We start from the raw sequence: 25,943 nt of genomic DNA, 5'->3' as shown, positions 1-25,943 counted from the left end.
TGTGGGATTAACCTCTTAAGGACGCAGGGCATACTTGTACGCCCTGCGCCCCAATCCCGTTCTATAATACGGGGTCACGCGTCATAGCGGGTCGGACCCGTCGCTAATGCCGGATATTGCGGTGATGTCCCGTATTAACCCTTTAGAAACTTTGATCGCCGAGTCTAAAATGTTAAAAACCTCTTTGCGGCAGCTCAGTCGGGCTGATCGGGACCACCTGCAGTGTCCCAATCAGCTTGCAGGACGAGAGGAGGGTTCCTACCTGCCTCCTCGGCGTCCGATTGCTGAATGACTGTTCAGTGCCCGAGATCCAGGCAGGAGCAGTCGAGCGGCAATAACGCTGATCAATGCTATGCTATGGCATAGTATTGATCAGTGTAAGAGTTCAAAGTATTGAATGTTATAAGTGTAAATAAATTTGATTTAACTCATTCCCTAATAAAAGTTTGAATCACCCCCCTTTTCTCATAAAAAAAAAAAAATGCAAAAAAATAAACATATGTGGTATTGCCTGTTGTCTTACTTCTGAAAAAACCATAACTAGATGCACGAAAACGAATACGTTTAAAAATGTCCTTCTGAACCCTATAACTTTTACATTTTTCTACTTACGGGGCGGTATGAGAGTGCCGTGATCTGAAGTTTTTATTGGTACCATTTTTGTTTTGATCAGACTTTTTGATCGCTTTTTATTAATTTTTTATGGTGAAAATACGCTATTTTTTACTTTGGAATTTTTACACCATTGACCGTGCGGTTTAATTAATGATATATTTTTATAGTTCGGACATTTACGCACAGTAAATGTCCGAACTATAAAAATATATCATTAATTAAACCGCACGGTCAATGGCGTAAAAATTCCAAAGTAAAAAATAGCGTATTTTCACCATAAAAAATTAATAAAAAGCGATCAAAAAGTCTGATCAAAACAAAAATAGTACCAATAAAAACTTCAGATCACGGCACTCTCATACCGCCCCGTAAGCAGAAAAATGTAAAAGTTATAGGGTTCAGAAAGACATTTTTAAACGTATTCGTTTTCGTGCATCTAGTTATGGTTTTTTCAGAAGTAAGACAACATTTTAATTTTAATCGTATGGACCTACAGAATAAAGATAAGGTTTCATGTTTACAGAAAAATGTACTGCGTAGAATCGGAAGCCCCCAAAAGTTACAAAATGGTTTATTTTTTTTGGCGCACAACTATTATTTTTATGTTGCGCTGTAGATTTTTGGGCAAAATGACTTATGTCATTACAAATTAGAATTGGTGGTGCAAAGAAAAAAAAAACATCATATGGGCCTGTAAGTGCTAAATTAAAAGGGTTATGATTAGCAAAAACGGTAAAAAGCTGAGTCCTTAAGGGGTTAAAAGTTGGCTCTATTCACTTCAATGGAACAGAGCTGCAGCCTCACGGGGCAAAGATCACTCCGTGTCTGATGACTCATGATACAGGGGCCGGAGTATTGTGATGTCACGGCTCCGTCCCTCATGACATCACGCTGCAAATCAATTCAGATTGGCGATTTGCGGCGATTCCGGGCTGATCGGGTCTCTGGTGACCCGATTGCCCGGAAAATAGGGATGACACAGACAGCCCCGATCATCCTAAAAGATAGGAGTGAGGTGGCAGGGGTGCCACCTCCTCCAATCCCCAGGAATGACCGGCCAATCGCAGGGCAGGAACGGGGAGTGAAAGTTCAGATCCCCAGGAGAAGATTACAGAGTGGGGGCCGTGGATGTGGGGGGGACTGGCGGCAGTTACCTGAGATCAGGGTCAGATTGTGGACCGGCGGCAGAAAGGAGTCGCAGGCAAGTGGAGGCAGCAGCGGCGACGTCAGAGGCAGCAGTGAAGATCGCTGTATAGTGATCTTCACTGCTGTTTCTAGGAGTTTCAAAATTACAACTCCCAGCAGTGGTCTCCAAACTGTGTCCTTCCAGATGTGTCAAAACTACAACTCTTAGCATTCCCAGACAGTCCAGGCATGCTGGGAGTTGTAGTTCTGTAATATCTGGCCCTTCAGATGTTGCAGAACTACAACTCCCAGCATGCCTGGACAGTCTCGGGCATGCTGAGAGTTGTAGTTTTGCAACATCTGGAAGGACACAGTTTGGAGACCAATGCACAGTGGCCCTCCAGATGTTGCAAAACTACAACTCCCAGCATACCCAGACAGCCAAAGGGTGTCTGGGCATGCTGGGAGTTGTAGTTTTGAAACGCCTAGAAGCAGCAGTGAAGATTACTTTACAGCGATCTTCACTGTTGCCTCGCAGCCGCTGCCTCCACTTGCCTGCGCCTCCTTTCTGCCGCCGGTCACTGTTCAGGAACCACTATACAGGGGTGTCCAAACTGTAGCGCTCCAGATGTCAATTCAAAGTATGACGAGACTGTCCAGGCATGCTGGGAGTTGTAGTTCGGCAAAATGTGGCCCTTCAGATGTTGCCGAACTGCAACTCCCAGCATGCCTGGGCAGTCTGGGCATGCTTGGAGTTGAAGTTTTGCAACATCTGGAGGAATACAGTTTGGAGACCACTACACAGTGGTCTCCAAACTGTTCTCCTCCAGTTGTTGCATAACTACAACTCCCAACATGCCATTTGGCTGTCTGGGCATGCTGGTAGTTGTAGTTTTGCAAGAACTGGAGGCACACTGGTTGGGAAACACTGAGTTAGGAAACAGGCAACTGAATATACCCCCCCCCCCCCCCCCCCCCCGCCGCCCCAGGGTACATTCACATGGCCGGGGTTACATTTTTTTACACTACCATGCTGGTGTTGCCCCATTCTTTTCATTTTCATAAGAGGTAAAGGGAAAAAAAGACCCCCAAAATTTGTTACACAATTTCTCCCAAGTACGGAAATACCCCATATGTGGATGTAAAGTGCTCTGAGTGCGCACAACAAGGATCAGGAGTCAGAGCGCACTATGTACATTTGAGGCCTAAATTGGTGATTTGCAAGGGGTGGCTGCTGGTTACAGCGGTTCTGACATAAAACCAACAAAAAAAATAAAACACCCACATGTGACCCCATTTTGGAAACTACACCCCTCACAGAATGTAACATGGGGTACAGTGAGCATTTACAGGAACAATGGTCCGTGAAAATCAAAAATTTCATTTTTCATTTGCACAGCCCATAGTTACAAAGATCTGTCAAACGCCAGTGTGGTGTAAATGCTCACTGCACCCCTTGTTATGTTCCGTGAGGGGTGCAGTTTCCAAAATGGGGTCACACGTGGGGGGGGGGTCCACTGTTCTGGCACCATGGGGGCTTTCTAAACGCTCATGGCCCCAGACTTCTATTTCAACCAAATACTCTCTCCAAAATTCCATTGTTGCTCCTTCCCTTCTGAGCCCTCTAGTGCACCCACAGAGCACTTTACATCCACATATGAGATATTTCCTTACTCAAGAGAAATAGGGTTACAAAATTTGGTGGACAATTTCACCTGTTACCCCTTGTAAAAATGAAAAATGTGGGGGAACATTAGCATTTTAGTAAACAATATTTTTCATTTTCACGTCCAACTTCAACGCACAGTCGTCAAACACCTGTGGGGTGTTAAGGCTCACTGTACCCTTTGTTAAATTCCTTGAGGGGTGTAGTTTCTCAAATAGTATGCCATGTGGAGTGTTTTTCGCTGTTCTGGCACCATAGGGGCTTCCTAAATGTGACATGCCCCCAAAAACCATTTCAGCAAAATTCGCTTTCCAAAAGCCCAATGTCGCTCCTTCCCTTCTGAGCCCTCTAGTGCACCCGCCGAACTCTTGACATACACATATGAGGTATTTCCTTACTCGAGTGAAATGGGGTGTAAAATTTTGGGGGACATTTTCACCTATTACCCCTTGTGAAAATGAAACATTTGGGGTAACATCAGCATTTTAGTGAACATTTTTTTATTTTTTTTTTCACGTCCAAATTTATTGAAAATTCATCAAACACCTGTGGGGTGTTAAGGCTCACTGTACCCCTTGTTAAATTCCTTGAGGGGTGTAGTTTCTCAAATAGTAAGCCATGTGGAGTGTTTTTCGCTGTTCTGGCACCATAGGGGCTTCCTAAATGTGACATGCCCCCAAAAACCATTTCAGCAAAATTCGCTTTCCAAAAGCCCAATGTCGCTCCTTCCCTTCTGAGCCCTCTAGTGCACCCGCCGAACTCTTGACATACACATATGAGGTATTTCCTTACTCGAGTGAAATGGGGTGTAAAATTTTGGGGGACATTTTCACCTATTACCCCTTGTGAAAATGAAACATTTGGGGTAACATCAGCATTTTAGTGAACATTTTTTTATTTTTTTTTTCACGTCCAAATTTATTGAAAATTCATCAAACACCTGTGGGGTGTTAAGGCTCACTGTACCCCTTGTTAAATTCCTTGAGGGGTGTAGTTTCTCAAATAGTAAGCCATGTGGAGTGTTTTTCGCTGTTCTGGCACCATAGGGGCTTTCTAAATGTGACATGCCCCCAAAAATCATTTCAGCAAAATTTGCTCTCCAAAATCCCATAGTCGCTCCTTCTCTTCTGAGCCCTCTAGTATGCCCACAAAGCACTTTACATCCAGATGCATTTCCTTACTCGAGAGAAATTGGGTTAAAAATTTGGGGGGGCTTTTTCTCCTTTTACCCCTTGTAAAAATAAAAAATATGGGTCTACAAGAACATGTTAGTGTAAAAAATTAAGATTTAGAATTTTCGCCTCTGCTTTGCTGCTATTCCTGTAAAAAAAAAAAACTAAAGGGTTAACAACCCTCAATTTCACTTCAAAACTGAACTGGTCCCTGAAAAATTCAGATTTAGAAATTTACGTGAAAAATTGGAAAATTGATGCTATACTTTGAAGCCCTCTAATGTCTTCAAAAAATAAAAACATGTCAACTTTATGATGTCAACATAAAGTAGACATATTGTATATGTGAATCAATATATAATGTATTTGTTATGTCCATTTTCCTTACAAGCAGAGAGCTTCAAAGTTAGAAAAATGCAAATTTTTTTAAATTTTGCATGACATTTTTTAATTTTTCAACACGAAATGATGCAAGTATCGACGAAAATTTACCACTAACATAAAGTAGAATATGTAATGGAAAATCGATTTCGGAATCAAATTCATAAGTAAAAGCATCCCAGAGTTATTAATCCTTAAAGTGACAGTGGTCAGATGTGCAAAAAATGCTCTGGTCCTTATTACAGGATTTTTTGATTTTGTTATTTGACTATGCTACAGGGGCTGTTGAGTTAGTGTAGTTCATAATATAGTGTCTGTACCTGTGTGTGACGGTGGTCTCGCAATTCTTATGTAATTTTCCCCCCAATATTTACTATTAACAGCATACAAAATTACTCAGGTCTCGGGATTTCACAGGTTGCAGTGTGTCGAGACGGGACATCACTAGTCAGGTGATCAGAGGCAGTCTGTCCTGCTTCAATGGGTGGAGCGACCGCTGGGTGGGAGAGAGATAATTTGGAATAGCTGTATGCACCCAGATTAGAGAACACTGATCTTTTGAGCTTATTTGTGCTGCAATGGGTGCGATGGCTGATGTGTGGGAGGGAGGAATGTAACTTCACACTTACAAGCATGGAACTATGGGATGTGTAGTTTAAGTGACCGAACTCCAACAGGAAATACCCAGTTCACAAAAAGATTGCCTGGCAAGTATGTACTAAAATCACCTTATGGTGGATAAGCCCTTTAAACTAAGTTTGTCACTGCCCGTGCTTCAGGCACATCTACTGGCAGGCTTTCTTCAAAACAGTGCCATGCTAACCTATTGGTTGCATCTGTTTAAGGGATACATGATGAGCTTTTAATAACTTATAATGGCATACTAAATAAATACTGTAGATTCTAGCTTGTTGGATACAGGCTTTTGTTTAACACATACATCATGAAGAAGCTCACAATGAATCCCAAATTAGTCTATGGGTCTAGTCTATGAGTGATGCCACTGTCACTGCCCCTGTATCTGCACTCGATTGCTCCAGGCTGCTGAGGCTGCCTGGAGCATCGCAAAAGAAATCAGACAGCGAGGGGGCAAGTAAAGGCCGTCCCGCCGTCCTCTAAGCTAATCGGGACACCGCCGGTTCAATCCCGATCAGCCCAACTGAGTTGCCGGGAATGCTTTTTTTTTCACTTTAGAAGCAGCGATTGACTTTGATCGCCGCGTCTATGGGGTTATTGCCGGGCATCACAGCGATCGGCGATGTCGGCATTAAACACAAGTCCCGGCGGCTGATAGCCACCGTGACCACCCCATTATGACGCATGGTCAGCTTGTGACCCCGTGTTATAGTAGGGGAGCTGGTGCAGGGCATACAGGTACCCCTAGCATCCTTAACAGGTTAATCACGGTGTCTAAAGGGTTAATTACCGGCAGCGTTAGGATCGCTGCTGCCCGTCATTAGCAGTGAGTGTCCGGCTACTGATAGTAGCCGACACCAACTGTTCTGAAGCGAGCGCTTATCCTGCATTCGCTTCAAAGGCGCATCTTCGTTCTAAGGATGACGTATATACAACGCTGTTGTTAGTGCCCAGATGGCAGCATCATATATATATATATATATATATATATATATATATACAGCACTCAAACAGTTAAAGGGGTACTCCGTTGAAAACATCCTATTCCTATCCAAAGGATAGGGGATAAGTTGTTAGATCGTGGGGCTCCCTCTGCTGGGGACCCGCATGATCTCGGCTGCTGCACCCCTGTCATTCGGTGCAAGGAGCGAACTCCGCTCCGTGCCCGATGACTTGCAATGTCAACCACCACGCCCCCTCCATTCATATCTATGGGAGAAGGCGCCACAGCTATGTACTAGCCGTCACACCCCCTCCCATATTCATGAATGAAGGGGGCGTGGCATGAACGTGGAAGCTACAAGCGTCCCTGTTTCGGATGAAGCCGCTGCCAGCCCGTAGATCACAGGGGTCTCCAACAGCTGGACCCGCGGGATTTAACATCTTATCCCCTAGCCTTTGGATAGGGGATACGATAACAGAGTACCCCTTTAAAGTACTACAGATAAGGAGACTACAGTAAAAGGAACCTAACTTAAAAACTCCATCAGTTTGATTTTAATTAAGTAATTTAGGGAAAGCTTCAAAAGGGATCTGATAATTCACTCTCAGGATCCAAATGAGAAAGCTCAGCAATGCATCTAAGAGAATGAACAGGGCAAATACGATTGTACACAAAGGTTTTCCTCTAAGGAATTAACCCCCTAAGTTTTTATTGTTAAAGACACACCCATATAGGATATATTCTTAGCCAACAAACATATGACAACTCTAAATGATAATAGCTGTCCAGGCATGCTGAGAGTTGTAGTTTTGCACCATCTGGAGGTCCACAGTTTGGAGACCACTAACCTAAGCAGTGGTAAGGGTATACTGGGAGTTGTTGTTTCAGCCATCATAATTACAGAACATAAAATATGTAAATATAAAATATGGAATATAAGATTCCACTTTGATCTCTGAATATAATACTGCCAGACACTGTGCCCCATCTAAAAATATTAAAAATATATTTATACACTGTGCGCCATATTAAAATATATTTGCACACTTTGCCCCTGTATACAAATTATTTAAACATATTTATATACTCTTCTCTCAGCGGCCCGAATTTGGCATTTGTAAGATATAAATGCACTTACAATTAGATAATTTCTTTCTTTCTTTTCTTTCTTAATTTTATTGCACTGCAGTAAATGAAATCTGCACTGTAGTAGCCTGGCTTCAGCACTAACTAAGCAGAACAGCTGACTGGAAGGGGTATTCCGGTGGCAAACAATTTTTTTAATCAACTGGTGTCAGAAAGTTACACAGATTTGTAAATTACTTCTATTAAAAAATAAAAATAAAATCTTAATCCTTCCAGCATTTATCAGCTGATGTATGATCCAGAGTTCTTTTATTTTTGAATTTCTTTCCTGTCTGACCACAGTGCTCTCTGATGACAACTCTGTCCATGTCAGAAACTGTCCAAGCCGGATAGGTTTGCTATTGGGATTTGCTCCTACTCTGGATAGTTCCTGACATGGACAGAGGTGTCAGCAGAGAGCACTGTGGTCAGACTGAAAATATTCCCAGTGGTGTACCCCTTTTAAGCTATCATTGGGATTTCCCAGGAAAAACCATTTAAACAGTTTCAGCAGCTGACCAATTGAAAACTGTACAACCACGTAAGTGTGGTTGGCAGCTGCATTTGGTTCACAAGAACCCAGCCTTGGGCGACGTCAGCATATTTTTAGGTCTATCAAAAAAATTATTAGCATATCTCAAATAAGACCTAATGTACAAACAATACCTAATATTTCCTACAGCAAATCACAAATTGCAGTTTACAAAGGACTGTAATAAAAATACTTTAACTTGCCATTTTTGTAAGCAATAGTTTGTGCAACTAGTTGTAAATCTCTTACTAATAATGACCTTTTAGAGTAGGGTCACACGTAGAGCTGGGCGGTATGACCAAAAATGTGTATCACGGTATTTTTGTAAGTTATGGCGGTTCCACGGTATCTAAAGGTATTTTTCACCCCACCCCCAATCATGTGACCCGTGGGCGCTGCTTCTCTCTCTCCCCCTCCCCCCCGCCCCCGGTTTATCAGCCCAGCGCTGTGCTGTTCCCCACATCGGGGAACTAATCATATGTCACCCGTGAGCGCTGCTTCTCTTCGCCCCTTTCCCCCCAAATAATTATTAGCCGCAGCGCTGTACTGTACTATCCTGTGCCCGGGCTGCAAAAATAAACAAAATAAACTTTAAGTCACCTTCCGACGTTCCCGGCTGGCTCCTTACATGACAGTGGGCTCAGTCTATCACCGGTCGAGGTAGGACATCGCTGCGACCGGTGATAGGCTGATGGCTCTGTGATGTTTCCATCCCCAGGACCACAGCGGAGGGACCGTGAGGCTGGTAACGGGGAATGTCGGAAGGTGAGTTAAAGTTTATTTTTGCAGCCCGGGCACAGCATAGTACAGTACAGCGCAGTGGCTGATTATTTGTAGGGGGGGGAGATGCAGCGCTCGAGTGTGACACGATTGGTTCCCCGATGTGGGGGACAGTGCAGGACAGGGACATAATTCATTAATTCGAGGGGGGGACTCAACCAATTGCAGTATCGGAAAAATTCTTATCGTGCAGGAAAGCACTAGTCACACGTAGTGTATATGTGAAATTTTTTCAGCTGTGCAAAATCTGCTGCTCAGCGAGAAATATGCTGCAAATTCTCTTATGAGCAACGGCAGGCCCAAATGATAACTGTAAAGTAACAAAATGCTACATGCTCTATAAAACCTCATATAAGAATTATACAATTCAGATAGATCAATAGTGTTGGTAGTACTTACCTAGTAATGATCTCATCATCCTCATGTGTCGCCTCTTTTGCCAGCTTACAGTCTATGTCACTTCCATAACCTGATTTCAATTCCTGGCTGCCAGATTCTAAAAGTTCTAAACGTTGGGTAATGCTGCAGATTCGTGAACCACCACGGAGGGGCATAGTGTGAGAGAACTGCCAGCCTCCTCCACCATGCTCAGGACGACCACCACCAAGTGAAGGAGCTTCCCCTGCTTGAAGGCGTGGACTAGCCTGCCCATATCGCCAGGACACAGGAGAAGAGCGATTTGACATACTGGAAATACTGCGAGGGTTGGCATCATCACTGTCATAGCATGACATATCTAAAGAGCTTTAAAAAAAAAAAAAAAGAAAGAAAAGAAAAGCAAGAAATATAAATAAATATCAATGTTTCAAAACATCTGGAATACATCAGTTCCAAGTTGTTATCCAACAGCATCAAAGAAAATATTGTTATGGTCATTCACTACTAGAGATAAGCGAACTTACAGTAAATTCGATTCGTCACGAACTTCTCAGCTCGGCAGTTGCTGACTTATTCTACATAAATTTGTTCAGCTTTCAGGTGCTCCCGTGGGCTGGAAAAGGTGGATACAGTCCTAGGTGACTCTTTCCTAGGACTGTATCCCCCTTTTCCAGCCCACCGGAGCACCTGAAGGCTGAACTAATTTATGCAGGATGAGTCAGCAACTGCCGAGCCGAGAAGTTCGTGACTAATCGAATTTACTGTAAGTTTGCTCATCTCTATTCACTACCATAAAGAAAAGTCTAAAAAATATATATTTATGGGCCAATCACATCACATTTTGCAGGTAAACAATGGCTTCCTATCAAAAAGGTTTGCTGATGTTTACCACATGCTCTCTGTGTGCCCACTGACTTTAATGGACCAAACGCAGTCTAGTAGTGAATATATTCAGTCCATTTCCTGCACTGGACTTAGCGCAAGAGAGGAAGTACACCAGAAGTCAGCCAGGTTTTATTTAAGACTGTTGTGTAAAATCGGCGCTTTTAGAAAATTCCCCAATATTGTCTCTGTTTTAATGGGCACTGTCATATCCCAAAACTTTTTATATGTTGTTACTGATGAAAATTAAAGACTTATTGTAATGGTTGTTTATTTATTTTTTTATATTTAATAAAGGAAAAGGCCCCTAAACACTTAAGGACTCAGCCCATTTTGGCCTTATGAAACCAGGCAGTTTTCATTTTTTAAACTTTCCTCCTTCCCTTCTAAAAACGCTTTTAATTTTGCACCTACAGACCCATATAAGAGCTTGATTTTTGTAATGACATCACTTATTTTATAACATAAGTGGTGGCGAAACAAAAAAATAACTTATTTGTGGGATGAAGTAAAAAAAAAAAGCCATTTTGTAGCTTTTGGGGACTTCTGTTTCTATGTAGTGCACTTTTCGGTAAATATGGCACCCTATATTTATTTTATAGGTCCATGTTTTGCACTGTGGTTTGTACTTTTGATGGGGTTTGATGGGACTTTTAAATTTTAATTGCCCGTGTCAGGAACTGTCCAGAGCAGCATAGGTTTGCTATGGGGATTTTCTCCTGCTCTGGAAAGTTCCTGATACGGGCAGCAGGTGCCAGGAGAGAGCACTGTGGACAAGACAAAAAAAGAAAAAAAAAAGTATAGAATTTCCTCTGTAGCATACAGCTGCTAAAAAGTACTGGAAGTACTGATTTACAAAAAAAAAGTTTCCACCGGAGTACCCCTTTAATGTCCGGCATCAGCACGATTGCCGGTGTCCAGCATTAACCCTGGCATGAGCAGACACACTAATCACCTCCCACCACCACAAGGCAGGGGCACTTCCCCTTTCCCTGAGAGGATTTCTAACACTGTGAGCTAATGAAAAGAGGTATTTTTATAATAAATATAGGTGATAAAGACATAAATTACATGTACATGGTCAGGATTAGGTACTGAGTAACATATTTTTTTTATAATAAATATGTGTTAGTACCTAATGCTGACCATGTACATCTAATTTTTATGCCTGAGTAACATATTAATCCAATTTTTTTCTTTTTTGTGGGATCTGACAGGTATGCTATAATTTATATCTCAAATATATTTGGAGCATAACTCAGGTGAATTTAATCAAATTTAACCACGTGGTGTATTTCCCTAGCTAACCCTAGAGAAACCTCCACCTGTGGCCTAATTAATGAGCTAGCAGAAAGGGGAAGTGTATTTAAAAGAAAGTCAGACAGTGTAGTCTAGGCTTTCCCTAGACGACAGCAAGGTGACTGTAGGGGGAGGCAGGGGTCTTGCTGAGGAACACACAGCCCAAGCTGTGAGTGGCCCCAAAGAGTGATGTGGATGAGACACAAAGCAAGAGGTTGCAAACACTGTGTCTGAACAGTGAGTAGAAGGTTGCAGGAGGTATAAGTTTAACTGGCCGGGAAAAGCCCACCAGTTGATAGTCAGGGCATGCTGGACTGATTAGTTAGTGACTAGACGGTCTAGGGTTTTGTTTGTTCCCGTTTTATTTTATCCTGCAACTTGTCTAATAAAGCTGGCGAGGAGCCAGACTTGCATAAAGTATTGTTGTTTGCCTGCTGATTGGAGTGGAAAAGTGTCCCATGGTGGTGTCAAGGACGATTCCAGAGATATCCCCAGGGAGAAATCCTTACAGTGACATAACAAATCTTAGCTTTAAAAGGAATCAGTTAGCAGTTTTGAGATAAACACTATTCTATGCCCTCGCCGCTGCTTTGAAAGTGTCAAAGAGGTTCTTTTTTTTTTTGACAGTGAAGGAGAATTAAAAAGCTTATTATGAGGGATAAAGTAAGCTCTCCATTACATCTAACCCAGAAAGAAGTGCAGGGGTGATTAAAAAATCAAAATAAACAAATCACCCAGTCCAGATGGCATTCACCCCCTTGTTCTAAGACAGTTAAATACTGTGAGAGACAGACCCTATTTCTAATATTTAAATAGCTAGCGTGACGTGTGTGTATATAATATATGTATTATTATTATTTATTTATTTTTACAAATGATTAGTGCCAGTGAATATAAGTGCATCTCCAATATACTTGAATTATTTATTTGGACATTTAACCTTTAAAGAACTCTCCCTAAAACAGGGACCTCTCTCACACTGCTCACCATCAGTCACTAACTGTAAACCGACTGTGACAATTCTCCTGCCCAGTCTGAATACAGGAAATGGGGTGGATTTAGCACCGTGCTGCCTGTCAATCACTCTGCAGAGCACAGGCTGAGAGCATGCAAAGCTCACTGACAGAGCTGGAAGGCAGAGACTGTCAGCAGTGTCTACAATCTCCTACACAGACAACTCTCTTCATAATGCTGTACTAGGGTAAGGCCCCTGTCACTGCCTTTTCTCCCCCTCCAGAACTGCCATCAAAGTCTCTTTTTTTCAGTTCTCATGATGGGGAGCAACTGGCAACAACGGGTCCTGGCGGCTCCCATTTTCTATTATGGGGGCCGTTGGGTGCTGTTATGAATAGCGAGTGAAAAAGACGACACAAACAGTAATTTTTCTTCCGCTATTCTGCCTGTCTATCCAGACATCCGTCACACAGAGAGGACAGCTATAAGGCTGGAATTCCACTGAGGATTTTTTTGCAAAAACGCCGGACAAAACGCCAATTTTCCCGCATGGCGTTTTTTCAGCGAAAAAACGCCACGTCCAGATGTTAGCTGCATTTTGGCGTTTTTCAGCAATTTTGTTCTCAGAGGCTGTTTTTTCAAAACGCCCAACAAAACCTAGTTTTGCGTTTTTTGCACAAATTTTTTGCCCGCAGTATTTATTCTTTTTTGGACTTTTTGGACTAGCGATCCAAGAAAGTGATGGAGATACCTTTTTCATTAAAATTTCATAGGGTACCATTAAAAAAAATAATAAAAAAGATACAGTAGTGATGGAAAAAATTGAATTTAACGAAATGTATCTTTTTTATAACCAAATTTTAATTAATTTTTAAAACAGCGATCAATTTATGTGTGCGGACAGGGCCCTGTCCGCACACATAAATTGATCGCTGTTTTAAAAATTAATTAAAATTTGGTTATAAAAAAGATACATTTCGTTAGATACAATTTTTTCCTTCACTACTGTATCTTTTTTATTTTTATTTTTTGATGGTACCCTATGAAATTTTGTTAAAAATGTTTATGCATCACTTTTTTGGATCCAAAAAAGAATTAAAACCGCCTGCAAAAACACTAAAGTTAAAACCCACATGTCGTTTGTACTTGGCATCTTTTCAGGGATCAATTTATGTGAGCGGCCAGGGCAATAAAAATATAGCCGACAATAAAAATGTAGTGTGTGTGTGTTTTTTTTTTAATTTTTTAGGTAGTACTAGAACTCCCAGCATGGAACACACTGTTTCATGATGAGAGTAATAGTACCTGTACTAATTGACAGATCACCCGGGTCTGTTGCGATCCTCCTGTATAATGTATAGATGGGGCTGGCCGCTCTTCTATGGTCCCCTGCACTGCCATATATATACACCTATTCATATTTCCCATAGAGAGCTGTGATTGGCCATATGGTTCCAGACAATCACAGCTCTCTTTGGAAAATATGAATATGTGTATATATACATCAGTGGCCGCATCTATACATTAATCAGGAGGATCACAGCGGGTGTCAGGAGTGACACTCGCTGTGATCTGTCTATTAATGCAGGTACTACAACTCCAAGCATGGAGCAGAGTGTGCTACATGTTGGGAGCAGTAGTACCTGCAGTTAAGGAAAGATCACAGTGGGTATCACTCCTAACATCCGCTGTGATCGTCCAATCTATTGCCGAAATGGGGAGCGGCTTTCTCCACATCTCTGCACTATACTCCGGCCGGTGTGAGATGGAAATTTGCGCCCCGTGCAGACTTACCTCCACTCCTCCCCTCAGCTCTCCGAAGATTTCCGAAGCTAGAGCTGGGTGGGAGGGCAGAGCAAGCGTAGAGCCCCCCTCATCTCCCCTCTGCCTGCCTTCGGAGGACGCAGGTCTGCTAGGGAGAAAGAATACAGAGCAGGGGAGAGAGGATGTACACGTCTCCTCATTTCCCCTCTCCCTGCTCTGCCTGTGTTCACTGAACAGGAGGATGACAAGGTGCACGGGCTGAGGATGTATAGACTGCAGAGGCTGGGGAATAAATATCGGACTGGGGATGATTTCTATGTGTGAGGGGGTAGTTGTAGTCCCTGTTATGTGTGTGTATACTAGTGTTTCCCAACCAGGGCTGAGTTATATTAGTGTGTCTAACGCAGGTTTCCATCTCACACCGGCCAGTGATGTGAATAGAACATTCATATTTCCCTCTGAGAGCTGTGATTGGCTGCAACCATCCGGCCAATCCCCACTCTGGGTGGAAAATATAGTGGCCGTAGTATAGTGCAGAGATGCGAGTGCTGTATAGAGCTGCTCCACATCTCTGCTATATTATGGACAATCGCATCAGGTGTCACGACTGAAACCCGGGGCGATTAGTACAGGTACTACTACTCCCATCATGAAACAGTCTGATCCATGCTGGGAGTAGCAGTACTAACAAAAAAATATATAAAAAAAATAGAGAAAAAAAATTTGAAAACACACACACTCACACTTTATTAAAAATTTATTAAAACTTGGTTATAAAAAATATAAATTTTGTTAAACACATTTTTTTCCATCCCTACTGCATCCTTTTTGTTTGTTTTTTTGGTACCCAACAAATTTGGAAAAAAAACACCAAAGGGGCCAAAAAAAAAAAGGCCAATTCCACATAAAGGTAAAAACGCCAAAACGCAGGGAAAAACAGTGGCAGTTTTTCTGGCGTTTTTTCCTGGCGTTTTTAAGCCTAAAAAAACGCAGTGCAAAAATCTCAGTGGAATTCTAGCCTAAGGGAGGAGACTGCAGCTGTTTGTCTTCTCCTGTCAACCTGGCAACTAAGCAGAAGGAAGGTTACAGCAGTGAAACTAGGTTTCTACTTGTTTTTTTGTCCTTTGGTTAGAAAAAAAAACGCAAGAAAAAATGCCTGAAAAAACGCCAGTGCAATTGTAAATTATAAATTGTATCTAACGAAATGTATCTTTTTTATAACCAAATTTTTATTAATTTTTAAAACAGCGATCAATTTATGTGTGCGGACAGGGCCCTGTCCGCACACATAAATTGATCGCTGTTTTAAAAATTAATTAAAATTTGGTTATAAAAAATAAATTTCGTTAGATACAATTTTTTCCTTCACTACTGTATCTTTTTTATTTTTTGATGGTACCCTATAAAATTTTGTTAAAAAATGTTTCTGCATCACTTTTTTGGATCCAAAAAAGAAAAATGTAGCCGACAATAATAAAAATGTAGTGTGTGTGCTTTTCACTTTTTTCTTTATTTTTTAAATTTTTTTAGATAGTACTACCACTCCCAGCATGTACTAATTGACAGATCGCCCGTTGCGATCGTTCTGTATAATTTATAGATGCGGTTGGCCGCTCTTCTATGGTCCCCTGCACTGCCGTATATATACACCTATTCATATTTCCTGCTGAGAGCAGTGATTGGCCAGATGGTCCCAGCCAATCACAACTCTCTGGGAAATATGAATATGTGTATATATACGTCCGTGCAGGGGACAATAGAAGAGCGGCCGGCCACATCTATACATTATACAGGAGGATCACAGCAGGTGTAAGGAGTGACATCCGCTGTGTTCTTTCCTTAACTGCAGGTACTACTGCTCCCAACATGGAGCACACTCTGCTCAATGATGGGAGGTGTAGTACCTGCATTAATAGACAGATCGCAACAGTTGTCAGAAGTTACACTGGCTGCGATCTGTGTATTAATGCAGGTACTACAGCTCTCAGCATGGAGCAGAGTATGCTCCATGTTGGGAGTAGTAGTACCTGCAGTTAAGAACAGGTCACAGTGGGTATCGTTCCTGACATCCGCTGTGATCATCCTATCTATTGCAGAGATGCGGAGCGGCTTTCTCCTGTGCTCTGAATCTCTGCACTATACTCCGGCTCATGACATGAATAGAAAATCACTCATTCATATTTCCCGCTGAGAGCAGTGATTGGCTGCAACCATACAGCCAAACCCCACTCTGGGCAGAAAATATGAATTAGTGATGTGAATTTCTATTCACATCACTGGCTGGAGTACATAGCAGAGATGCGAGCGCTGTATAGAGCCGCTCCGCATCTCTGCTATATTATGGATGATCGCATCGGGCGATATGTCTATTAGTACAGGTACTACTACTCCCATCATGAAACAGTGTGTTCCATGCTGGGAGTAGTAGTACTACCTAAAAATTTAAAAAAAGAGAAAAAAAAAAAGTGAAACACACTTTTTATTAAAAATTTATTAAAATTTAGTTATAAAAAATAAAAATTTTGTTAAATAAATTTTTTTCCCATCACTACTGCATCCTTTTTTTTCTTTTTTTGGTACCCTACAAATGTTGAATACCAAAAAAAAAAACGCCAAAGGGGCAAAAAATGCAATTTCCACACAAATGAAAAAACGCCAGAAGAAACACCAGATGCAGGAAATTGCACTGGCGTTTTTTTCTAACAAAAAAACGCAGGACAAAAAAACAAGTAGTGCTCTCTGATGACACGTGTCTCGGGAATCGCCCAGTTTAGAAGAGGTTTGCTATGGGGATTTGCTTCTAAACTGGGCGGTTCCCGAGACACGTGTCATCAGAGAGCACTTAGTCAGAAAAGAACAACCTTAACTTCAGCTGCTCATAAGTACAGAAAGGATTAAGATTTTTTAATAGAAGTAATATACAAATCTGTTTAACTTTCTGGAACCAGTTGATATATAAAAAAAAGTTTTTTCCTGGATAACCCCTTTAACTGCAGCACCCAGTGTCAGGCAGCTGCTACTAAGGGAAATAAAATCATTGAGTGCCTCAAAAGGGGCATAGATGCATACGACAAATATATAGTTTTACCACTGTACAAATCCCAAGTCAGACCATACTGCGTACAGTTTTGGGCACAAGCATACTAGAAAGATATAGTGGAGCTGAAAAGGGTTAAAAAATGTGCAAACAGCGTAATAAATGGAATGGGAGGACTACAGTTCCTGGAAAAATTATCAACATTAGGGTTATTTAGTTTAACAAAAAAACACAAAAAGAGGCAGTGACTTAATAACTATAAATAAATATATCAGGGGCAGTTAAAAGATCTCTCCTCCTCTCATGTTACTCACTGCATTTATAGAGAATAATAATACTATAGGTTACAGACACTAGATTCCGGAGGTGGAACCTTGATCCAAAGATTTATTCTGATTGCCAATTTGAAAAAATTGTTATTGAGGAAAACTGCCTTCTACCTCATTGGGTTATTTGCCTTCTTCTGGATCAACGCAAAAGGGTAATATGCTGAACACTATATGGTAAAAGGATAAGATGGATAGACACTTTTAGCCTTACACACTATGGCGGAGATTTATCAAAATCTGTGCAGAGGAAAGGTTGACCAGTTGTCCATAGCAACCAATCAGATGGTTTCTCTGATTTTTCAGAGGCCTTTTTTTTAAATGAAAGAAACAAGCTGATTGGTTGCTGTGGGCAACGGGTCAACTTTCCTCTGCACAGGTTTTGATAAATATCCGACTATGTATATTAGGTATACACTATAATGGTGTAATTGATAAATACAGGGTAGGCCATTTATATGGATACACCTTAATAAAATGGGAATGGTTGGTGATATTAAAGGGGTATTCCAGGCAAAACCATTTTTTATATATATTAACTGGCTCTGGAAAGTTAAACAGATATGTAAATTACTTCTATTAAAAAATCTTAATCCTTCCAATAGTTATTAGCTTCTGAAGTTTTCTGTCTAATTGCTCAATGATGATGTCATGTCCCGGGAGCTGTGCATGATGGGAGAATATCCCCATAGGAACTGCACAGCTCCCGGGATGTGAGTCATCAGAGAGCAGTTAGACAGAAAACAACAACTCAACTTCAGAAGCTAATAACTATTGGAAGGATTAAGATTTTTGAATAGAAGTAATTTACAAATCTGTTTAACTTTCCGGATCCAGTTGATATATAAAAAAAGTTTTGGCCTGGAATACCCCTTTAACTTCCTGTTTGTGGCACATTAGTATATGTGAGGGGGGAAACTTTTCAAGATGGGTGGTGACCATGGCGGCCATTTTGAAGTCGGCCATTTTGAATCCAACTTTTGTTTTTTCAATAGGAAGAGGGTCATGTGACACATCAAACTTATTGGGAATTTCACTAGAAAAACAATGATGTGCTTGGTTTTAACGTAACTTTATACTTTCATAAGTTATTTACAAGTTTCTCTTTGTTTACAGCCATTGACACGTCGTCAAGGTTAACACGTGATGAGCGGATAGACATTGTGTTGATGTCTGGTGAATGCAGTAACCGGGTCATTGCAGCAGAATTATTATTTTTTTTCAAACATATTTTATTACATTTTCAAATAAAAAAAAAAAGTAACAGAACCAAGAATCACATAAGGTAAGATGCAATACATTGGTAGTATAATGGAGTGTTTTTAACCACGAGAAGTCTGCAATGACTGTGGAGGAAAGAGATGAGGGGTTATCCAATCACGACTGGGGAAGTCTCAAGTCCCCCAAGGTATTGTCCAAAGAACTCAGGCTATACCACTCCGTGAGACTGAATGGACGAACAATATCAGCTATTTCCGAGGTCGTATAATGATTGACAATGAACACCTGCCACTTATAGAAAAATTTGTGCGTCTTAGTGTCCTTATGGCGTTCAGTGTCCAGTTTGTCCACATTGCAAAAGAGCTTTAGTTGTTGGATCAAAACAGAAAGTGTGGGTGTTGAGGATGATAGCCAGGAGGCAAATATACAACGGAGCGCTACCAACAAGATGACGTGAATTAGCTGGGGTACCTTGGGGAGTCCTATCCGGGTTGGTTCAGGCGGACGCAATTGATGAAAGAGCAAAACCCTAGGTCTCAGGAGCAGTGAAATGTGCCAAATATCTTCGAGATAGGTTTGGACCATTTTCCAATAAGTCTGAGAGAAAGCACACGTCCAAACACCATGCCACATATCAGTTAGGGGGGTCGCACACTTAGGGCAGGCCGTCATTCTATCAGGAAAATCAGCGGAAGGCAATATGTTAAATCCATAGAGGGCCCTGTGTGCAAATTTGAAGTAAGTTTCCCTCCAACACTCGTTGATTACATGAGTAAGTACCTTTTGCCATCCCTGAAGTATACAATCCGAGATATCATCCCCCGGTATCCATTTAGCCCAGGAAGCAAACAGAGAGGAAGGGTCAAATTTTAGTAGAGTTTGCCTAATAGTTGGGTATATTTCCGAAATAGACAATTTGCGCTGGCCGGAACCTAACAGATCATCTAGGGGATGATCAGCCGCTTCTTTAGACAGATCACCTAAGCGATGTCTGAAGAAGGAGAATATTTGATTGAGTGGGAGCAGATGAGACGACGGTAGGTGATAAGTTGCAAGCAAAGATCTCGGAGAAAGCCATCTACGCCCCTCAACATCTATAAGGTTTCTAACCGTGTGAATGCAATGATCAGCCCAAATCGACAGCGTTTGACGGGAATTCCCTGTTGGTAGCTCCGGTAGGCCATTGAGGGGGAGATGTTTGGAGACCAAGAAAGGCAGATGGTGTAATTTGCGAACCTCCTTCCATGTCACTATGGTATCCTTTAATAAAGTAGAGCGTTTAATTAGTGGGGGCAATTTGGAATAGCTAGTATGCAACAACGCAGCCAAGTTCCACGGAGCTGCTAAATCGCGTTCCAACCCAAAGCTCACATGGAAGGAGGTGCAGTGTAGCCAATCAACCACAAAGCGAAAAAGGCATGCCAGGTTATATCCCCTGATATTGGGGAAATTAAGACCACCTTCTCTTTTAGACAGTGTCAGTTTCTGCAAGGCTATTCTTGGCCTCTTCCCACACCATATAAACCTAGTAAAGGCCGATTGGAGTACACGAACATCAGTGTGGCGGAGGAGTAGGGGAAGGGTTTGTAGGGGGTATAAAAGACGTGCAAAACTCACCATCTTAATGAGATGACATCTCCCCATAAAAGTGAGTGGAATACCTGCCCATTTTCTAAGTTCCGTCAGTATTTTTGAGATCAGGGGGGGGTAATTAAGGCGATATAGGGTGTCAGGAGTCTTACCTATTTTTATACCCAAATATGTTATTGATGCAGATGCTACCCGTATCCCCAGAGCTAACACTCGAGCAGACCATCTAGGTGGAGCAGTACCCAAGGGGAGTAATTCAGACTTGTCCACATTAATAGTATAACCAGACATAGTGCCAAAATGTTGTAAGAAAGATAAAATCCTAGGGAGGGAAGCGGAAGGGTTATCAAGGAACAGAAGGATGTCATCTGCAAACATTGTTAGTTTTACCCGTGATGATCCAACCCTTATTCCAGAAAAGACCTCCGAATCAAGTAAATGTCTGGCCAGGGGTTCCAAAGCTAGATCAAAAAGCAGTGGTGATAGAGGGCATCCTTGACGGGTGCCCCGATATAATGGGAAAGGGTCGGAAAGAATACCCGTGGTATATACCCTAGCCATTGGTGAACGGTAGGATCCCAGTAAAAAGTCTTTAAACCTTCCCCTTATTCCAAACCTGTCCAGCACCCTCCACAGCCAGTCCCATCTCACATGGTCAAAAGCTTTTTCCGCATCTAAGGAAAGCAAAGCGGGTTGTTCCCCAGGCTGAGGCTGGTGCTGGACTCGATCCAGAACCGCTAGTACTGTCCTCAGATTCATGGTAGCGGAGCGGTTCTTAATGAACCCTACCTGGTGCGTTCCCACTAATGTCAGCATAAACCTGGACAAGCGATCCGCCAAGATCTTTGATAGAACTTTAATATCCTGGTTTATTAAAGAAATAGGCCGATAAGATCCCGGATCCGATAAGTCTTTTCCAGGTTTAGGCAGAACCTTGATATGTGCAATAGCTGCCTCTTTAGGGATCTGACCTGTATCCATGTATCCGTTAAATAAATCTTTGAGGACTGGCGATAATTGGGGTAATAGAGCTTTAAAAAATTCCCCTGTGTAGTCATCTGGACCTGGAGCCTTTCCATTATGTAAGCGTTTTACTGTATACTGTATTTCTTCCTCCGTTATAGGGGCATTAAGGGATTCCCTCTGGTCTTCCGTCAGGCTAGGTAAATCCAGACTCTGGAGAAAAGAGTGTCCCAATGAAGGATCAGAGGAGGTGTCTTCATAGAGTTTTTTATAAAAGCTTTCAAAGAGTTTATTAATTTCATGGGGATTGTGGTGTAATGTGCCAGCGGTGTCTTTAAGTGTAGTACTATGGGACGGGCTAATGCGACCTTTCGCCAGTCTAGCCATGAGACGACCCGCTTTGTTGACATAGCGGAATAAGTCGGCTTCAAGGTGAGAGCGGTGAAATCTTTCTTTTCTGTCCAGCCATAATTCATAGCTAGTACGGGATTGATGCCATTCCTCCCTGTTAGCATCGCTTGGGGATTGTAGAAAGCTTGTATAAACCGACCGTAAACGGTCACTAGCCTTTTGAAATTGCACGTGGGCTCTGCGTTTCAGAGCTGATAAGTGCGCAATCAATTTTCCTCGTAAGACCGCCTTGCCCGATTCCCAATAAAGCGTAGTGTCTGGACGGTGTGCACTGTTGTTACTTGTGAATTCTAACCACCACGCCTTCAACAGTTCAACAAATCATTCGTCCTTAGTGAGGAAGGACGGGAAGCGCCACAAGATGGCCGTACCTCTTGGATATGTGGGATATAGGGTGAGAATTACTGGAGCATGGTCAGAGATGGCGAGATCACCTATGGTCACAGATTCTATACGTTCACTGAGTCGTCGGTCTGTCAATATGTAATCAATTCTAGACCAAGATTGGTGGGCGTGAGAGAAGTGGGTAAAATCTTTGGCGTCTGGGTTAGTAAGACGCCAGGCATCTACCAATGCTAAGGTTTGCAGAAATGTCGGGAGTATGCGGTCACGAGAGCGGGGGTTAGATTGGGATGGGATTTGACTTTTCCTATCCAGCAAGGGATCTAATACTGTGTTAAGGTCTCCCCCCAGGATTTTCCGTCCGTTATCATCAGCTAGAACCCGGTCATGAAGGAGCATAGGGGCATAGATATTATATAGACTATAGGCTTCCCCATTATGTTCAAATAAAAGGTGGGACAATCTGCCATCCACGTCTGCAGTATGGGAAAGTACCGTGTGTGTAAATGATCTGTGGAACAATGTCAGAACCCCCGCTTTACCATCAACAGCAGAGGACCCATAAACATGACTGACCCACTGCTGCTGCATCCTAAAAAAGTCAGATTGAGACAAGTGGGTCTCTTGTAACAGGACTATATCAGGGCGCAGTTTTTTGATATACCGTAACAAAAGTCTACGCTTCTGCGCGCAGCCCCTTAACATTCCAGGATAAAATTCTTAACATTGTACCTGACTCGAAGAGGTCATAGAGCTGGTAGTCTTGAACTGGGGGGTAGGGATGGTGTGTGTCGCAGGAGCAGTGGGTCTGTCACTCCATGTAGCAGCCAGCATTAAACATAGAACATAGAAATAGAACAAAAATAGGTGTTCAATAAACAGAACCTGTAACCTTGTACAACAACATAAGGTAATTACGAAGTACCCTGGACATGTCCCTCTCTCACAGGAAGCAATATCAATTGGGTTAAGTGACTTCCTTTTTTCAGGTGAGACAGGATCAGTGTAAAACTCAGACGAGTTGACATGCAACCCCATAGTAATACAGCCCCGCACCCCCGTGCCTCGGCCTCTCCCTACGGCAAGAAAAAATTAATTTCAACAGTCACCAACAAAGAATAAAGCCCCGAGGGGCATGAGCAAGTAGGGGGGGGGGGGGGAGGAAAAGGTGGGTAGGTAAGAGGGATGGCAAGAGGGGGAGGGGACTAAAGAAAGCAGGGAGAAAGAAGGAGAAGAGAGCGAGAAAAAAAAAAAGGGGGGGGCAGCGACTGTCGCACTCCTTTTATCAGGATGATGAGGACAGTTGGCGCATCTCAATGCCATGGAGTCCCAATTGTAGAGAGAGTGCAAAGTAGGAATCGAAAGTCAGCGTTCTGGAGGGAACAGTGGAAAATGTGACATTTAGGATGTCCAGGTCCTCAGTCTGGTGAAGAATGTCGATCGCTCCCACGACGTCTTCGAGGTGAGCGGGGTCTTTTTCTACGGTCCGACGGACCCGGTGGGCCAGGTGATACCCCAACTCTTGACCTGGGGTGTCTATCTTCTCTAGGTGAACGGGAAAGGCTGCCAGATCTCCTGGGCAGGGAAGTATGACCCCTGGAGGGGGAGCGTGATAGATTCAACGCGGCCACAGCCGCTTCTGGAGTGTTATACACCGATGATGTCCCGTCCGCGTGGAATATTCGCAGTATAGCTGGGTACTGTAGCTGGAACCGTCTGTTGCGCTTATGTAGGGACGTACAAATGGTACTGAATGCCCTCCTTTTTTTCGCCACTTCCACCGAAAAATCCTCAAACAGGAGGAGGCGCATGCCTTGTATAACAAGTGGTTGGGAAAGTCTGCGATATGCCCTCAGCAGATCCACTTTATCATTGAAGTCTAAAAATCGGAGAATTACTTGGCGGGGGCGGTGTGCCAGCGGGTCAGAGTCCCTTTGTACGGACATCGGAGCGGGACCTATGCGGTGTGCACGTTCCACCCTGCAGGGGTGAGACATGCCTAGTGCCTTCGGTAGGTCACGTTCACAGAAACGTTGCAGATCCTGTGGCAATATGGATTCTTTAACCCCCACTATTCGCATGTTGTTATGGCGGGACCGATTTTGCAAGTCCTCCACCTTATCAGATAATCTAGCAAGTTCCACTTCAGCTGCACGCAATTTATTGGAAGTGCGGATTTCATTGTCTTCTATAGAGGAAATTCTCTGTTCCGCTTCACCTATCCTGACTGTGTGATCAGAGATCTCCAGTTGAAGGTGCTGGAGTGCACTTTTTAGAGCCTCCTCAACTATAAGTTTCATGCTGGGCGCCATGCGTATAATGTCTGTAGTATAGTTGCGGTGGTCACTGACCTGCAAGTCCGTGGAGCGCTGCGGACCGGAGGAGACATTTGTGCAGGAGGAGGAGAGTGGAGTCTGGATATCTGCTGCTGCGCTCAGGTCCATTTCTGCACAGTCAGGCTGAGGCGAGTCTGCAGGTGACGGGGAAGGTGGCTCGGCAGCCATTTTGGGAGCGCCGTGCTTTTGCTGTATAGGGAGCGGGTCTTTCGGCGTCCCTGATGGGTGAGGACCGCGTTGGAGGTAGCGGTCCATGCGCTGTGTAAACTGCAGGCGACGTGTGAGCTGCGGAGCCCTCTGAGTTGCCGGTACGTGCCGGTACAATGCAGATCAAGGCCTGAGGGACAGGAGCGCTTCCCTTACATGTCCTGCATCCCCTGAGCCAGAACCGGAAGTCATTTGCAGCAGATTTCAATGCAAAACACCCTACGAGACCACCCATCTCCCATGCTACAGTTAGTTATCATCTTCGGGATCCCCTGCATCGCCATCGCTCTCCATAGTCGCCATCACGTCGACGCGCATGCCGTCCCTTCAGCCAATAGGAGCAGCGTGCGTAGTTAAGGAATGGCGGCGATGAGGAACGACGATCCCAGGCAACAGAGACGTTCCGGAGCGGCGGGGAAATCCTGGTGACGCGGCGACAGCGAAGGATGGCGACATCCAGGGTAGCGGTGATGGCGGGGACAGATGAGTATGACGTCCTATATTTAACACTGGAATACCCCTTTAATCCTTTCAGTACTTATTAGCTACTGTATGATACAGAGAAAATTCTTTTCTTTTTGAATTTTTTTTTGTCTTGTCCACAGTGCTCTCTGCTGACACCTCTGTCCGTGTCAGGAACTGTCCGGAGCAGCATAGGTTTGCTATGGGGATTTTCTCCTTCTCTGTACAGTTGCTGATAGTCAGTGGCTGTCCAGAAATACTGGGAGTTGCTGTTTTGCAACAGCTGGAGGCTCCGTTTTGGAAACACTGCCGTACGATAAGTTTTTATTAGGGGGGACAGTGTAGGGGGGTGTATATGTAGTGTTTTACCCTTTATTATGTGTATATGTAGTGCAGTGTAGTGTTTTTAGGGTACAATCACACGGGCGGGTTTACGGTGAGTTTCCCGCTAGGAGTTTGAGCTGCGGCAGAAAATTTGCCACAGCTCAAACTTGAAGCAGGAAACTCACTGTAAACCCACCTGTGTGAATGTACCCTGTACATTCACCTGGGGGGGGGGGGGGCAGCTGTTGCAAAACTACAACTCCCAGCATGCACTGACAGACTGTGCATGCTGGGAATTGTACTTTTGCAACAGCTGGAGGCAAACTGGTTGGAAAACCTTCAGTTAGGTTCTGTTACCTATCTCAGTATTTTCCAAACAGTGTGTCTCCAGCTGTTGCAAAACTACAACTCCCAGCATGTACTGATCTCCAAAGGGCATGCTGGGAGATGTAGTTATACAACAGCTGGAGGT

At 43.1% G+C, this 25,943-nt stretch overlaps 1 protein-coding gene across 9 annotated transcripts in view; it reads right to left on the bottom strand.

The window, feature by feature from the left end:
* NAV1 (neuron navigator 1) overlaps positions 1-25,943 on the bottom strand; it is a 526,544-nt gene that overhangs the window by 273,003 nt on the left and 227,598 nt on the right. For all 9 annotated transcript variants that reach the window (XM_056557725.1, XM_056557730.1, XM_056557732.1 and 6 more), the window contains one exon: positions 9,375-9,719. In XM_056557725.1, the coding sequence (XP_056413700.1) occupies positions 9,375-9,719 (345 nt within the window). The remainder of the gene's footprint in view (positions 1-9,374; positions 9,720-25,943) is intronic.

The sequence above is a fragment of the Hyla sarda genome, chromosome 2 (genome assembly GCF_029499605.1).
Source record: "Hyla sarda isolate aHylSar1 chromosome 2, aHylSar1.hap1, whole genome shotgun sequence".
In the NCBI taxonomy this organism is placed as follows: domain Eukaryota; kingdom Metazoa; phylum Chordata; class Amphibia; order Anura; family Hylidae; genus Hyla; species Hyla sarda.
This window is presented reverse-complemented; position numbering and strand designations above follow the sequence as displayed.